A 15,256-nucleotide genomic window follows, 5' to 3' on the forward strand; every position below is an offset into this window, starting at 1 on the left:
GTCATTATCATATTCTGCCTTCAAACAGCTTCCTGTGGAAAATGGCCAGTGATCATTTATAATAAACACAGAGGGTTTAAAGTCAATAGGATTCATCCTTCAAGTTAAACAGTTTTAAGTTGAAGGAGCTCACACACACATACACACACACATACACACACAAAATGATATGAAGTCTGATTTAACTTGACCTCATTTATTAAACTCAGGCAGTAAGATTTACATACTGTACAAATATCCACATGGAATTCTCTTAAACTCGAATGTACTCACACTGTTGTGCATTTTAATGAGAACTGATCTGACAGTTTGTAGCAGGTACAGACAGTTTAGTAAAAATCAGTCTGTCTTGTAGACAGCCACAGTGATTCTGTTTACATACATACTGCAGCAACTAAAGCTACAATACAATAACTTGTTGTATGGACTAATATACATGGAAAACATAACTATCACACAGTCAGCACATAAAAAGCAGTTTAATTGGCTCTAGTGAAAATCAGATATTAGACAATAGGCTTGGCTTTGGACAAAGCGTCTAATTTACTGATAATAATAATAATAATAATCTTTATTTTAAATATTTACAATGAAATCGATTTGAATTGATACAAATTTTGACATTAATGTGATTTGTACAGAACACAACATAGATCTGGAAATAATGCATCACTTTTAAAAAAGCAGTCTCTATGGCATGTGATATATCCCCTCTGATCCTCCTCTTATCTTTCAAATACATATCAATGAAAACTCCATTTCTCATGTTTGATAATTTTCTAAAACAGATCAACACTTACTGGGATGATTGTGAGGAGCAGCTGGTACCTGTGCTGATATGGTGTGTGTCACATGACAAGTACTGCAAAACCCTGCATACACACACAATCACACACTCACACCTCCACTCTACACTTTTACTTCTTCCTGTCTATTTTGCTCATCATGGCCTTGACGTCGACAGGAGCGGAGGCAGCGGCAGCCTTTGCCTTTTCTTCCTCCTCCTGCTGCCAGAGGATTATGGGATGGATGCCCGGGCTTCGGTTCTGAGCATTTTGCTCCAGCTGGGCCGGACTAGGGTGAAAAAAGGAAATATGATTAAAAACGATGATAGGAAGGTTTTTTCACTAGATAGGGACAATATTCTGATAAGTGGCCTTCATTGGTTTTATTATTCTTCTCCTTCTTCTTTTTTTTTTTAATACAGGTGTGAAGCGTTAAGTGGTCAGTTCACCTGCTGATAACTGATACTGGCTTTTTAGGCATAATTGACTTGTATGTGGTTTTATTTGGAGCTCTGCTGAAAAATAATAATACCAGGTATAATCCAAAATACTAATTGCTGTCAAAATGTAATTGAAGTGGTTTGAGTTTGATCCATGTACACTGTATGACACTGCTTAAATCTCAAACCATTTACCACCATGTGTTTTCATGTGACTTGGGTTCCTCACTGAGTGGAGGCATGGGAGATACACCAGGGTGTATGAGATGTGTTATCTCTAATATGTGTGAACCAGTCGTTTAAACTTTAAGCTCCATTTCAGTCCTTGATAAAGGGTTTTTTTTTTTTTATTCTACTCTTACTCTTACTTTATTCTGCTCTCCAGCTCTAACCTGCATGTTTAACACACTAGCATTTTTCCAATCAAGTCAATCTGACTGTGCTAACAGCTGCTGTAATGTACCTGTAGTTTTGTATGTTTGAAAGACTAATAACTGCAAGCTGTACACAGTTTATTGAACATGAGGTCAACGTCTTTTCATTCTAGATGTCAGAGAGAACAGCAGCATGGAATAAAATCATTTTAGCCACCAACCTGAAGTTATGAGGTTCAGGGTTCAGTGCCTTCTTCTGGATGTCTTTGTACACCGGTGACTTGAGGTAACGGAAGAAAGTATCCTGTACCAATGAGAGCACATGAGACTGCTGGTAACCTCAGCTTCACCTAACAAAAGCACCTTTAATATCCATCTGAACATGTGCACACACAGGCTCTGTCAAATTATAGTACATGTCACAGCCTTGACCTAAAGGAACAGTGGCTGATCTGGTGACTGCTGTAGACTCAACAGGAGTAGCAGAGGTACCTTCTACCTTTCCTGTCCCATTAAACAAGAAGTTTTGGGTCTGAACAAAGAATTTTAGATCATCAGTTTCCCCTTCAACAGCACACAGACACACCTTTTTCATGAGCAGGAAGACGTGTGTCTGAGCTGCTTCCAGCACGTAGCGGTGAGGATGCTCCAGGCCTTTCACTGTCAGACCCATCGTCCTGCCATCAATGTTGATCCAGCGGGGGGCACCTGGGGCCAGGAAGGTCCTGAACACACACACACACACACACACACACACACACACACACACACACACACACACACACAAAAGTCAAATGGAAGAAAGTATCTGTATTGGAGCAGCTTGTAACACTGTGTTTAATGGAAGAGAAGTATTCTCATTCTTTACTTAAGTAAAAGTACCGCACATGTAAAAATACTTCATTAGATATAAAAGTCCTGCACAAAAAAAATCCCACTTAAGTAAACATACAGAAGTATTACAAATAAAATGTAGTCATAGTATTATATCAGTAAAAGTGCTGGTTTGATCATTAGATGATTAATACTGAAGCATTAGTGTGTAGCAGTATGTTACTGTTGTAGCTGCTGGAGGGACATGATGGCCATCACCATGACTACACACTGCTTTTTGTAAGACATCAGAGGCCAAAAAGATTGGAAACCACTGGTTCAATCCTCAGCAATGTGCTGTGTTTTCAAGCCTGTTATATTGTACTGTGTAAGACCTTCATCTTAAAAGTAACTTGTAACTAGAGCTGTCCAATACATGTAGTAGAGTAGAAAGTACATTTTAGTAGGATAGCCACAGAGGCAGATTGATGTCTGTATAAGAGGGGGGACCAGAACAGTGGACTGACACATCACGCAATAGACACACACATGCACACACACACACACACACATAGAGAGAGAGAGAAAAAGAGAGAGAGACAGTCCTGGTTTATTATGTCTTACTTGAAGATGGTCTCAGCTTTTGCTGACATGGAAGATGCAGTGCCCCACTTCAGTTCTTCAGCTGCTTCCCAAAAAGCCAAGTTCTCCCCTGGGATACACACACACACACACCACCACACACACACACACACACACACAAGATTAGGTCTTCATAACTTTGTGCTTATTAGCAAAGATACAGTCTCTAAACACTTTATGAGAAACACCATACTAATGCTGGGTAGACCCTTCCTTTGCTCTGGATTCCTTCAGATGTTGGAAACTTTCCTGAGAGATTCTGCTCCATGTTGACATGACTGCATCACATTATTTCTGCTGATTTGTCAGCTGCACATTGATGCTGCCAATCTCCTGTTCTACCACATCCTCTGCTCTACTGGATTCAGATCTGGAGACTGGGAGGAAGTGAACTGACGTTCACTGAACTCACTGTCATGTTCATGGCTTTTGCTTTGTGACTTGGAGCATTATCCTGCTGGAAGTAGCCATTAGAGGATGGTAAACTGTGGCCATAAAGGGATGAACATGGTCAGCAACAGTACTCAGGTAGACAACAGCATTCTGTTGCCTCAGCAGAAATCCAGGTCCATCAGACCAGACTACATGCTTCCACTCTTTAGCTGTCCAGCTTTGGTGAGCCTGTGACCACTGCAGCCTCAGATTTCAGACAGGACTGGAACCTGATGTGGTCCTGTTGTAGCTCATTCACCTCAAGGTTGGAGCTGTTGTTCATTGAGATGCTTTTCTGTTCTTTACAGTTGTAAAGAGTGGTAATCTGAGTTACTGTAGCCTTTCTGTCTGTTGCGTGTCTATCAATATCAATGTGTTCTGCCATCCATCCATGAACTATACTGCTTATCCTTGTCAAGGACAACCCAGTCAGCCAATTGGTTGAGAGGCGGGGGTACATCCAGATCACTAATCTATATATCAGGGCCGACATGTAAAGACAAACAACTATTCACACTCACATTCAGACCTAGGGACAATTTAGAGTCACCACGTTAACCTGCATGTCTTTGGACTGTGGGAGGAAGCTGGAGAACCCAGAGAGAACCCACACAGGTACAGGGAGAACATGCAAACTCCACACAGGTTCAACACCAGAGATACATGATCCAAGCTGAAATGTATTTTAGGAAGTTTAGTAACATACCACTGAACTCCTTCTTGAGGAAGATCTTGAAATCGTCTCGGCCTCGCAGGTCGGTCAGGAGCTCAAACAAGCTGAAGGACCAGCGCTCCACTCTCATCTTAGTGGGGACGTCAACTCTGAACACAAACACAGGCTCAGTAACTCGCTCATGCATGACTTTTATCCATGTTACACTTTTACAAAGCAGTGAGACAGTGGAGACATTATGCAGTGACGATGACAGACAGACAGAGAGTGAGAGTGTGGTCATCCTCACCTTCTCATGTTGAGGGTCCAGTATGTGTCGTTGTCTGTTTGCCAGGGGTTGCTGGGTAGACATGGAGCCAGGAATGGGTCGTGGTTTTTGTAGGTTGTGATGTACTTGACCAGTCTGCAAAGACATAGCTATTAAGTAAGACTGATCCTATGTGTCAATGATAATCCAAAGATCCTGTTCTCATAATAACAAGATCCTTCATTTTGTATTAATGAGATTATTTTATCATAATAATAATATAATAATAATTTGCACATAAGAACAAGACATTAAGTCATAATTATGATAAAACCTTAAATTAACCCCAATAAAGTTCTTAAGAAAGGTAGCAGAGGAACTTACGCTCCAAGGGACACGCTAGATTTGACCTTTGACCTCATGATGGCTTGTTGATAGAACATGTTCTAGAATAAAAGAGGAACACAAAATGTAAATGTTCTGACAGTCCATATGAGAAAATGTGCTGCTCACTATTGTTGTTTTAAAACTCCAATATAATAAAATAATATATTATATCAGTCATCAATCATTACTATCTAAATATTATGACTTACCATACGTCTGTATTGGTCAAAGCTGATTTTCTGAAAAACAACGAGAAAAAAGTTTGTTGTCCTGGAAACAGTTTGTTAGGTGGAGTTAACTCACATCACTGTGACCAGTATATCTATCTATATCTAGTGTGACAAAGTGCAGAGGAACATTTGGATGTGGATGTGTTATCTATAGAAGATTGCTGCAAAAACACAGGATCACACATCAGTAAACAGTCACTCCAGGGTAAAGGTTACTTGAGCTTTCAAAGTTTCCTGCAGCCACATATCAATACTTTACTTTGAAAAATTGAAAAATGGAGCAGCTATGGCCCAGTGAGAGTAAAACTTTTCTATGGTTTTCTACGGGCTCAAATTGACAGAAATACAGTTTTGAGGTTGTGAAATAATGTTCATAAATAATTCCAAAGTTTGTTTGTTTTTACAGCATCATCAGATATAATTAACCCTGTTTAAACTGACAGGTTTACTTTGTGCAGGAATGTGGGGTCAAATTTCTCCCATGTGACCATTTAGGACAGAATTACTGCAGGAATAAGACAACATTTCAAGCTCCTCAAATATCATAATTGCAACTGTAATGTGGGCATTTCCTGGAGAGACTGATTAAAGACCACATGGGACATTCATTTACACGAGTGGCATTTACACACAAGAATAACAGTCTGGGCAAAACACTCTACACTAGTTTTCCTTTTGCTTATTTCATTACAGTACTCTCTCTTCATCAGTGTAAGGAGATCTGTTTGAAAGGAGAAAAAGACAGAACAAGGAAAAATGCAATGAATGAAACAATTACTCTTTATAGGAATATTTCTAATATTTCTGATCTTCATCCTGTACATTTAAAGAAAATTTACATCTGTCCTTCAGTTCAGCCTCAGCACCAAAAAAAAAAGGTTGAATCCTTCCTCTTAAAATTTAAGACACTATGATTGTGTGAGCCTCAGTAGTGCTCCTCATTTACTCACAGTTTCTGTAATGTGTATTAACAACAATATAATACATTTTCAAAGATTTCATTGCATTCACATTTACAGCATCACATGCTGTCTGACCAACAGTCCTAGAAGTCAAAGATATTCACTTTACAGTGATGAAAAGAAAATACACATATTTGAGATTTGCTTAAAAAACGTCATTAATCACAGGTTATTATTCTGTCGTTCCACTGAACAGTTAATCGACTAATTGTTTAGACCCTGTGAATATTATACTGTTACATCTCATTACATGAGAGTATTGTCATGAAATATTTTACAGTATAAACTGTTGGGTAGTTTAATCTATTAATAATATTTTGTAAACTCATCATATGTTTTGTATGTAATCTTAATCTGTAAAATCATTTATTTGTAATCTAAATGTAGAGCAGGAAAAGGCATGAATTGGAAATACCTGAATACAGTGTAAGTACCTCAAAACTGGTGTCCACCACTGTCTGGTGTTACCTACTCAACCACACTGTCTCCTTAATTTCAAACAGAAATATTGCTACAACTGCCATTTTACCAAATGTTATTGGATGTGTTTGAGGTAATGTCATTATAAGAAAACCAAACATTACCCAGGACTGAGAACAGGTGCACTGCCAGAGCTTTGTTTGACTATTGAGGATACAGCACATGGTGATCTAGCTGATCACAATGGGAACTCCCAAGGTTCACTGGGAGAACAATACGTGGCACATCCAGACAACACTATAATCTGTCTTCCAGCATATACAGTGTCTATGGAACAGTAAAGGTAAAAAGAGTTGTGTGTATGTCCTCTGTGTACTAATATGAGAGATGCTGAACTCTTGCCAAACACAAGAGTCATCTTAAGCTTTGCTGGATATGATAAGCACCTTAAGTCTCTTTACTGCTCCTTAGAAACAGTAAGCATCAGATTTGCCAAGGAAAGTAGATACAATAGAAGATGCTGAGACTCGCTTGAAATAGAATCAATCTGGCAGAGTTCCACTTTTCACTTTGTTTCACTTTTCACAGAGTTTCCCATTTCACTTCACACAATGACCTTAGTGTTATCTTCAGCAGCATCACATGAATCTGCTTGACACTTTTGCAACTGCAGGGTTACAGCCATTACAGTAAAATATGTCAGAAGATGCAAATGAGAGCAGTTGAGCACAACACTGTTATTAGACCTGAGGTCTACAGTACTCAGCCTATACTGTCTTCCACCATTAATATAACAGGAGAATAGATTTGAACAGGAAAGGAAAGGAAAAGGTGGGGAAGAGGAATGGAGTGATAGAGAGAGTGAACCAGAGAGGCAGGTTCTAGTCTCTAAGTGGATATGTCTGTAGAGATCAGCCCTGCAATACCACTCTGCATCTTAAGCTCCAGTAAGTTTCTTTAAAGACCAGCTGACCTCGATTTTTCCACTGTGTGTGTGTGTGTGTGTGTGCGCGTACTGACCTGTTACCTCATCTTCATTGGGATCAATAAGACGTTCTGGACCACAGTCCAAAGCACTGTGGGTACGACGCTGGACACACACAGGACAGGTTCATGACTGATGTTCATCACAGTAAAATAATCACATCATAATGAGATCTATATACATGGTACTGTATATATAAACACACAGAGTAACACACACACACACACACTGACCGGAGGCCTGTTCAGTATCCAGTAAGCCCTCTCCTGGCAGTCAAATACCACACGATCCGGCTTCTTCCTCTCCTTACCAGCCCTGATGCACACACATACACATACACACACACATACACACACACATACACACACACACACACACACACACATACACACACACACACACACACATACATGTGCACAAACACAAAAAGAATGGGAAGTGGGAGGTGTTATAAGAGGAACTAATCTACCAAAACCTAAAACCTCACAAACTAGGTAGTTGAAATGATGATGCTGGTCTCTGAGCAGGAGTAGATTGTAAGAACATATACAACAAATACATTATATATGTATGTACACATAAATGTATATATATGTACATAGGTCATAACATCAGTCATAACATTAATAACACTGACAGCTGAAGTGAATAACATTCATCATCTTGTTACAATACGATGTTCTGCTGAGGAACCATGGGTCCTTCATTCATCTGGATGTTACTTTGACATGTACCACCCACCTAAACATTGTTTTAGACCAAGGACACTCCCCAATGGCAGGGGCCTCCCCCAGCAGGATGATGCTCCCACCACACCACAAAAACTGCTCAGAAATGTCTCAAAGGAACACGACAAAGAGCCCAAGGTGTTGACCTGGCTTCCAGAGTCCCCAGATTCCAATCTGACCCAGCATCTGTGGGATGATCCAGAACAAGTCAGATCCACGGAGGCCCCATCCTGCAACCCACAGGACCCAAAGGATCTAGCTGCCAATGTCCCGGTGTAAGACACTACAGGAGATCTTCAGAGATCCCATGTCCAAGCCCCAGCAGGTCAGAGCTGTTTTGCTAGTATGAGGGGGACCTATGCAATATTAGGCAGGTCCCACAGGTACTGAATCAGTTTGGGATCTGGGGAGTTTGGAGCCCAGGTCAACTTTGACTCTTTTTATCATGTCCCTCGAGACATTTCTGAGCAGTTCCTGTTTGTGACAATATTTAGGTGAGTGGTACGTGACAAAGTAACGTCCAAATGAATGTCAGGACCAAAGGTTCCTCAGCAGAACATTGTGTTGTAACGAGATGATTGATGTTATTCACTTCATCCACCAGTGGACTGGAAACTGTAATTGTTTCACATATGTCTGTGTAGATAGACGTATGTTTCACGTACTTGTACTGTTCCGTGGCCTGCATCACAATAAAGTCCCACTTGTGGTTCAGCCATTCGTGGAGGTGGTTGTAATGTGCCTGTTTGAATCACAAATACAGTGACAGCATGATGCAACAAGTTGTTAATTCGCTCCTCATCTGTTTCTGCAGAAAGAGGCAGACACAACAGTGACAAGAGACACTGCAGCACTCTACAGAGGCGCAGGAATGACTGGCGTCCAGTAGAAACAATTAAGCCCTACTCTAGTTAAGCTTTATCCTCAGTTATAATGAAATATTGGGGTAAATTGAATTATGTGAAATATCTGAACAGACATTAAAGGGGCACTTTAACACATGAAGATTAGTTTACCAGTCATGAGGACTATCGCTCAGTCTGTGTGTACAGTTTACTGTATTCTGGAGGAGCTTTGTTAAAATATCATCACACAGCCATGTCTCCAGTCCCTGTCTATATTATTCCACCATCTGTAGAAATGTAACTTTCACAACTTTCCATTACACTTACCATCTGAATGTTGATAAAGAGTTATTAAAATGCTATTATTAACATCTATATCCCAAGTAAACCAAGAGAGGACATACTCCCTGGTTTTATCATAGCATCTGATAACTCTCCTCAGATACAAAGACTGCTCGAAGTTCACTTTTGATTGTTTTTGAAAACAGTTTAAAATTGGTTGTTCAAACATGATCAGAGAGCTGGGACCAAATTCATAACAAAGTCATACAGCTATTGTGATCTATGAAATGAAAGCAGTTGATTTTTTACACATGTACATACACACACACAGAAACACTGACATTCTCTACACCTGTTCATGTACCTGTTCGTAGGGTTCTAGCTTGCCTTTCTTACGGATGTTCCTTTTGGCGAGGTAAATGGCTGCAATCACAACAACAATCATTAGTTACTAGTTTCACATGTGCTAAAAAAACATTACAAGCAGTTGAATGTCCTGGAAACTTGGGAAATTATCTTACTTTGTTTTGTTTTTTGACATTTCACCCACAAGCAGAGAGGACTGATATCAGTTTCATATGCAGCTCATAGTATACAGATGGGTTTAGTCTAGCTGTGGAGTCAAAACTGAAAAAATAAACCTTCCTACAACTCCACAGCTGTCTTGTTTATAGTACATATAAATGGATTTGTTTAGTTACAGTCCTATCCCATGCTGCATGCTGTCACCTCAGCAAATCTCAAATTTTTCATTAAATGTGTCGCTCAGGAGGAGCTGAAATGCTTCCCATTTCAGATTTGCCAGATCATTTTTGGGATTCAAGTCCCTTCCTCTAAAACAATGCAAGTTGTTCTGTGTCATGTGAAACCATGCGCCATGTGAAATCACCCCCCAGAACCCAGTTTTCCCACTCTGCAGCATTCTCTGCAATAACAATAACTTCATTTTCTTACTAAGTGGTCAATAATAAATCAGCCACAAATATACTGTGCATCCCTACATGTGATTCAACAGTTCTAGATCTTTCTGTTCTACAGACCCGCACCTCAGACGACATATTGCACCCACCATAGTCAGAATCCTCTGCAACCCATTTCTGTGTTGGCCAGAAATACGGGGTCTGAACAGGTTGAGATGGAGACGACGTTAGTGATGATCATGTATAAACATAAATAATAAACAGAAGACATAAACAGTAGCTATAACCAATTCTGTCTATAAAAATGCTAATGATTTACAACAGCAATTATGTTTTCAGAGAAATGTGATGCAACATAGAGTACATTTTCTAACAACATAAATAGGGAACATTAATATCAATGCACGTGGTTCTGTTTAGTCACTGACAGCACTTAAATGACTTAGAGAATGATGGCCTTGCTTCAATACTGAAGAAGTCAAAGTGACACAAGCGCACATTGGAACACATTTACTGAAAGACATTTCACCACTAACCACATTCCTGAACCAAAATACCTTTGTTACCTGAACGTAATCACATATCGGACACATGGGACATTCATCAAGAGTTTTTGATATCAAAATCCACTGTCCAGCCAGTGCAACTTTAGTGGTTACCTCATCATACTTTATCATATATATTACAAGAAAATGATGTGAGAGCACCCCACAGTGTTCCCATATTGTCCACCTAGTTTAAAACACCAGCAGTGAGCTGTGCAGGAATCGATGCTCGAGGAGTTTGGTAAAGTGAAATTCTCTCCAAATTCTGTTTCCCTGTGATGATAAAGTGTGACACTGATTCCAACTATGGGCGGCTGAGTAGAAGTAAGGATTTAGTTTTACCTGGAAGCGGTAGAGGCTGGTGTCATTGCACATGACCAGTTTCTTGTGGTTCTGCAGGGGGTAGATGTAGCCATAGGCCACTAACATGGTGCCAAAGGCATTAGACTCTGAAACAACACAGACAGGAGGAGGCAGAGAAATGAGTGGGATGAGGTAGTTAACAACATTTGGCCATTGTTTCTGCTACAAGTCTTTGATTTTCATAGTTTACAGACTCTACCTTCTGGTGTGGTCTTCATCTTGTTGGCAATCCATGCAATTATGTCTTTACCTGTGAGGGAACACAGAGAAGAGCTGGAATGCTGCATAGACTGTATACATACCACAGACTCCAGTCTCTGGATGGATGTAAATGAATTCTTTACCAGCACAAGTAAATTTGATGCTGAGTGCATGTCTTGGGTCTTTAGCGACCTGTCTACATCATTCATGTTACTCAAACCAGACCTCAACTTCCTGCTATTCTTCAAACTATTTTCATTTGACACAGTCCTTTGATCAAATTGGTCAAAAATCATTGTATTGGGATGTTTTTGCATCAGTATAAAACTGCAAATCTTTCAAAGTCTTTCAGATTTTGCTTTTACTCCATTTATTAATGTGCTTAGCTTTTATATTCCATTCATTACACAATGTGTTGTTTTCTTGCTTTAACATTTACAGCTTCAGTTTCTGTGGTGGACCAGCCGAGGGGCAGTGCCTACTGAAAACTATCACAACATGCATGATGATGGTGGAACTTCAAATGAGTGTTATAGTTTCATGGCAAGTAATTATTCAAATATTTCAGCAGCAGAGTTTAAGCATGAGAAGTCGCTCAGACCACCTCGACTCACACTTGGCCCATGTATCCATCCTGACCTTTCCCTTGCTGGTCTTAGACCAGATTAAAAAGCCACTTTGGCTCCTAAAGCACTGTCCAGATCTCATCCAATTGTGGGTAGCCTTATTTAGCCTGTGTTAGCAGCTTAGGCGTTCATGGCAGCCTGTCAGGAGCTTCACACAGTCTGTGCTTTAAATAATGCAGTGACAGTGTATTGTCAGTGCTGTCAGGTGAATTTATACAGATCTTATGTTTGAACAATAAATGCACTGTCCTCTTTTAAAAAATAAAAGCAATGAGTATAACCTAGATATGCTGATAAAACAGCAGTGAAGTTTTGAGTATAACAACGCCAAACTTAAAGCTGCATAATTCAGTTTTTGGATAACATGACACACCTTATAAAGTTGCAGTTAACGGCACTTTTACACATCCAGCAGACACAGAGCAACATTAGCATTTATTTGGCATTGTGTTTGTGTCCATCTGATGAATGTAAGTCAGATATTTACTGTCAGTGGTAAGTGGTCAAGATAATTCTCTGTGGGTTTGTCACTATATAGTCAAACCGATGTAATCTTAATATAAAAATGTAGAGTGCAGTTTTAAAGTTTAACTTTAAATTAGCAGGCTGTGGCTCAGGAGGTAGAGTGGATATCAGTGATCAGAAGGTCAGGGCAGGATACTGAACCCTAAAGTGTTCCCTAATGCATACCATTTGTGTGTGTGTGTGTGTGTGTGTGTGTGTGTCTCACCAGTGATGACATGTGGGATGGCAGTGACATTGAGTTTCTGCTCCGAGCCCTTTACTCCACTTTTTGGGTCCTGCATCTCCACCACAATGGCTTCCAGCTAAAGGCAGAAGGACAGAAACCAGGATTCATTAGTGTGAACCAAAGAATATTGAGAATATCCAGACACACTGTAATAGACTCAGTGTAATCACTGATACAGATGGAGAGGAAAGGCACTGCTGTCATTTCTGTCATCTTCTTTAGTTCACAGCTTCGTTTTAGAGCATCATGAGTAAGCAGGGAGGATATTTAGGAATTTAAAATGGAAAGTGTGTCATTTAAAATATGTTTGTAGACTGTTTGAAGATTATCGTTTTCAAGTAATTATTGAGGTTATATGTTATTCCAAGGTCATATGAGCTGATAGAACTCATTGTTCATATAAAATGTGGATGGAATCTCAGTTAATCCTGTCTAGTGCATACATGATAACCTTCAAATACCTTAACATACATGATTAAAATACCACAATGTCATTGCTATTTCCACGTAAAGTCTAAAGGCTCATCCCTCCCACTCTGTGTATTGTGTACACACCCTGTTGCCTTGAAGTACCCATCAAGAGCAGTGCACTTAGTGGCTTCATTATTAGCCCAGAGAAAACTCCCTAGCACTGTTCTACTGGATACGTGCCCCCAGGGTTATCTGTGTGTCAGTTAGGGTAAGTTGATTAGCAAATGTTTGTTTTGGAGTATGCACAGTGTGAGGATAAAAATAATAAAACTACATTTAAACTCAGGATGGCTCTACAAAACAGGGCCTCAAGATTAAAAAAGAAACCTACTGTAATTTAAAGTTGTGATCATTTATGTAGCAAATGAGATTTAGTCATCTCCAAAGAAATTGCCATAATTTTGCCACACAGTTAATGTGGTGTGTGTGTGGGGTCTGTATATCCTGGATTGCTGCTTGTTTTGCCCAGTTGATATCCAGTTTGGGAACATCATAACAGGGTCAGTGAGGGCTTCTCCTTCATCTGCTGTAGCCTGGGTTTTACCTCACTTCTGTGTTGCTTTGGATAAAAGTGTCTGCCAAATGAATGAATGTAAATGTAATGTAACTTAACCTAAATATATTCCTTGCACTGATATTAGGAATGTAATTTAAAATAAAATCCAACCTTTAGCCAAAGCTAAATTATGACCAAACTGTTCTCCCAACCTCCCACTTGTTGTTTACAGTGGTATTCGCCTTATGTCTGCACAAAGAAATGAATAAGTGACTGTCTCGTGTTACCCTGAGGGCCCATCTCACGCTGGTATTATGGTATAAGAAAAATATCAGATTACATAGCCTTACAAGAGGCACAGACATACAGATGCACATCTGCTGCACAGTAGTCATACATGTAGTCATGTGTATGTATATACATATCCATTTTTTCTGTCACTGGTTCTGTCCTGACTTAATATGTCAGTGAGTATAAAAGTTTGTATCTTCTTCCAAGGAGCTGCTAAACTGTACAGTATATTTCGGCAACAGAACAGCAAAGCTAATTGGCTTTAAGGTGGAATTAGAGGTGATCTTTAACAATCCTCTGCTCTACTGCTGGCAAACAAATCATGTGTAAATCTCAAACAAATAATGAGATCCTACATGTAAGAGGAAAAGGAAAAAATAAATCTATTTCTGACAATGCTGAGTATGAGAAACTTAACTGCTTAAAAACAGTAACAGTATTTTTTTTATTATTATTATTGATTTTTTTTCTCAGATTCTGTGCTCATTTGTATTTTTTTTTCTTGAATTAAAGCAAATGTCAGTGTTCTCCAAAAATGTGAAGTCTCATTTAACTAGAATCATTTTAATAATTAGAATATCTGTAATGTAAATAATAATTAAATATTAATATTCAATACATTTATGATTAAATGAAGAATAATCAACATATATAATAAAATACCAACAGTTTATACAGAACTGAAACACTAAATAAAACCTGATGCTACAAACCCACCTTTTTGAGGCAATGTATACGGGGCCGGAAATGTTGTCCCCGGTTCGGACGGGCTGTTCTAATTGTCATATTTGCAGGCAGATGAAGACCAAATAAAAAAATGAATTAAAAAAAAAATGAAATCCTGGTTTGAAATATTCCAGTTATAATATACTGACAGAGAAGTGTGTGTGCAGTGGATGTGACCACACTCCTCCTGTGTGGGGATTGTGAGACAGGATAGGGAGGATGGATTTATCCACCAATCAGCTGTAGGAAACTTCTGCTCTTATCCCCCACCAATTACAGAGAAAAGCCTGGCTGGTTGGCTCTTAAATTAACTTCTGTGAAAATAGAGTCATGAAAGACTGAAACATTTGGTTTAGGTAGCTGTGTATGAAGGCTGGAGTGTGTCACCGTCACCAAAGACTTATAAGTGGTTTGATTAATTGATGAATTAGACTACAAAGAAAATAAGTAAATAAATAAGTCATGATAGGCTAACTATGAACCATGATCCTGAGCTAACTGGCCAGAATTCTAACTTGCCATTAACAAGTGTAGATTATTGAAAATGCAGACAACTGCTCAGGGGCCCCATAAACCCAGGGCCCCTAATTACTGTGTCCCCTAATTACAAGTGGTTTGTGC

At 39.3% G+C, this 15,256-nt stretch overlaps 1 protein-coding gene across 1 annotated transcript; it reads right to left on the reverse strand.

Annotated features, from left to right (window-relative positions):
- Window positions 1–144: 144 nt before the first annotated feature.
- rgs9a (regulator of G protein signaling 9a) lies at window positions 145–14,721 on the reverse strand. Its single transcript, XM_018697642.2, has 17 exons — window positions 14,627–14,721; window positions 12,631–12,727; window positions 11,273–11,323; window positions 11,053–11,159; window positions 10,315–10,366; window positions 9,610–9,668; window positions 8,784–8,860; window positions 7,624–7,705; window positions 7,433–7,495; window positions 5,003–5,032; window positions 4,791–4,852; window positions 4,449–4,562; window positions 4,193–4,308; window positions 3,037–3,124; window positions 2,186–2,324; window positions 1,821–1,903; window positions 145–1,074 (listed from the first exon to the last, which is right to left on the reverse strand). The coding sequence occupies exons 1-17, from the start codon at window positions 14,693–14,695 to the stop codon at window positions 918–920; spliced, it is 1,446 nt and encodes a 481-aa protein (XP_018553158.1). The 5' UTR covers window positions 14,696–14,721; the 3' UTR covers window positions 145–917.
- Between the last annotated feature and the right edge of the window lie 535 nt (window positions 14,722–15,256).

The sequence above is a fragment of the Lates calcarifer genome, linkage group LG11 (assembly GCF_001640805.2).
Source record: "Lates calcarifer isolate ASB-BC8 linkage group LG11, TLL_Latcal_v3, whole genome shotgun sequence".
Taxonomy (NCBI): domain Eukaryota; kingdom Metazoa; phylum Chordata; class Actinopteri; family Centropomidae; genus Lates; species Lates calcarifer.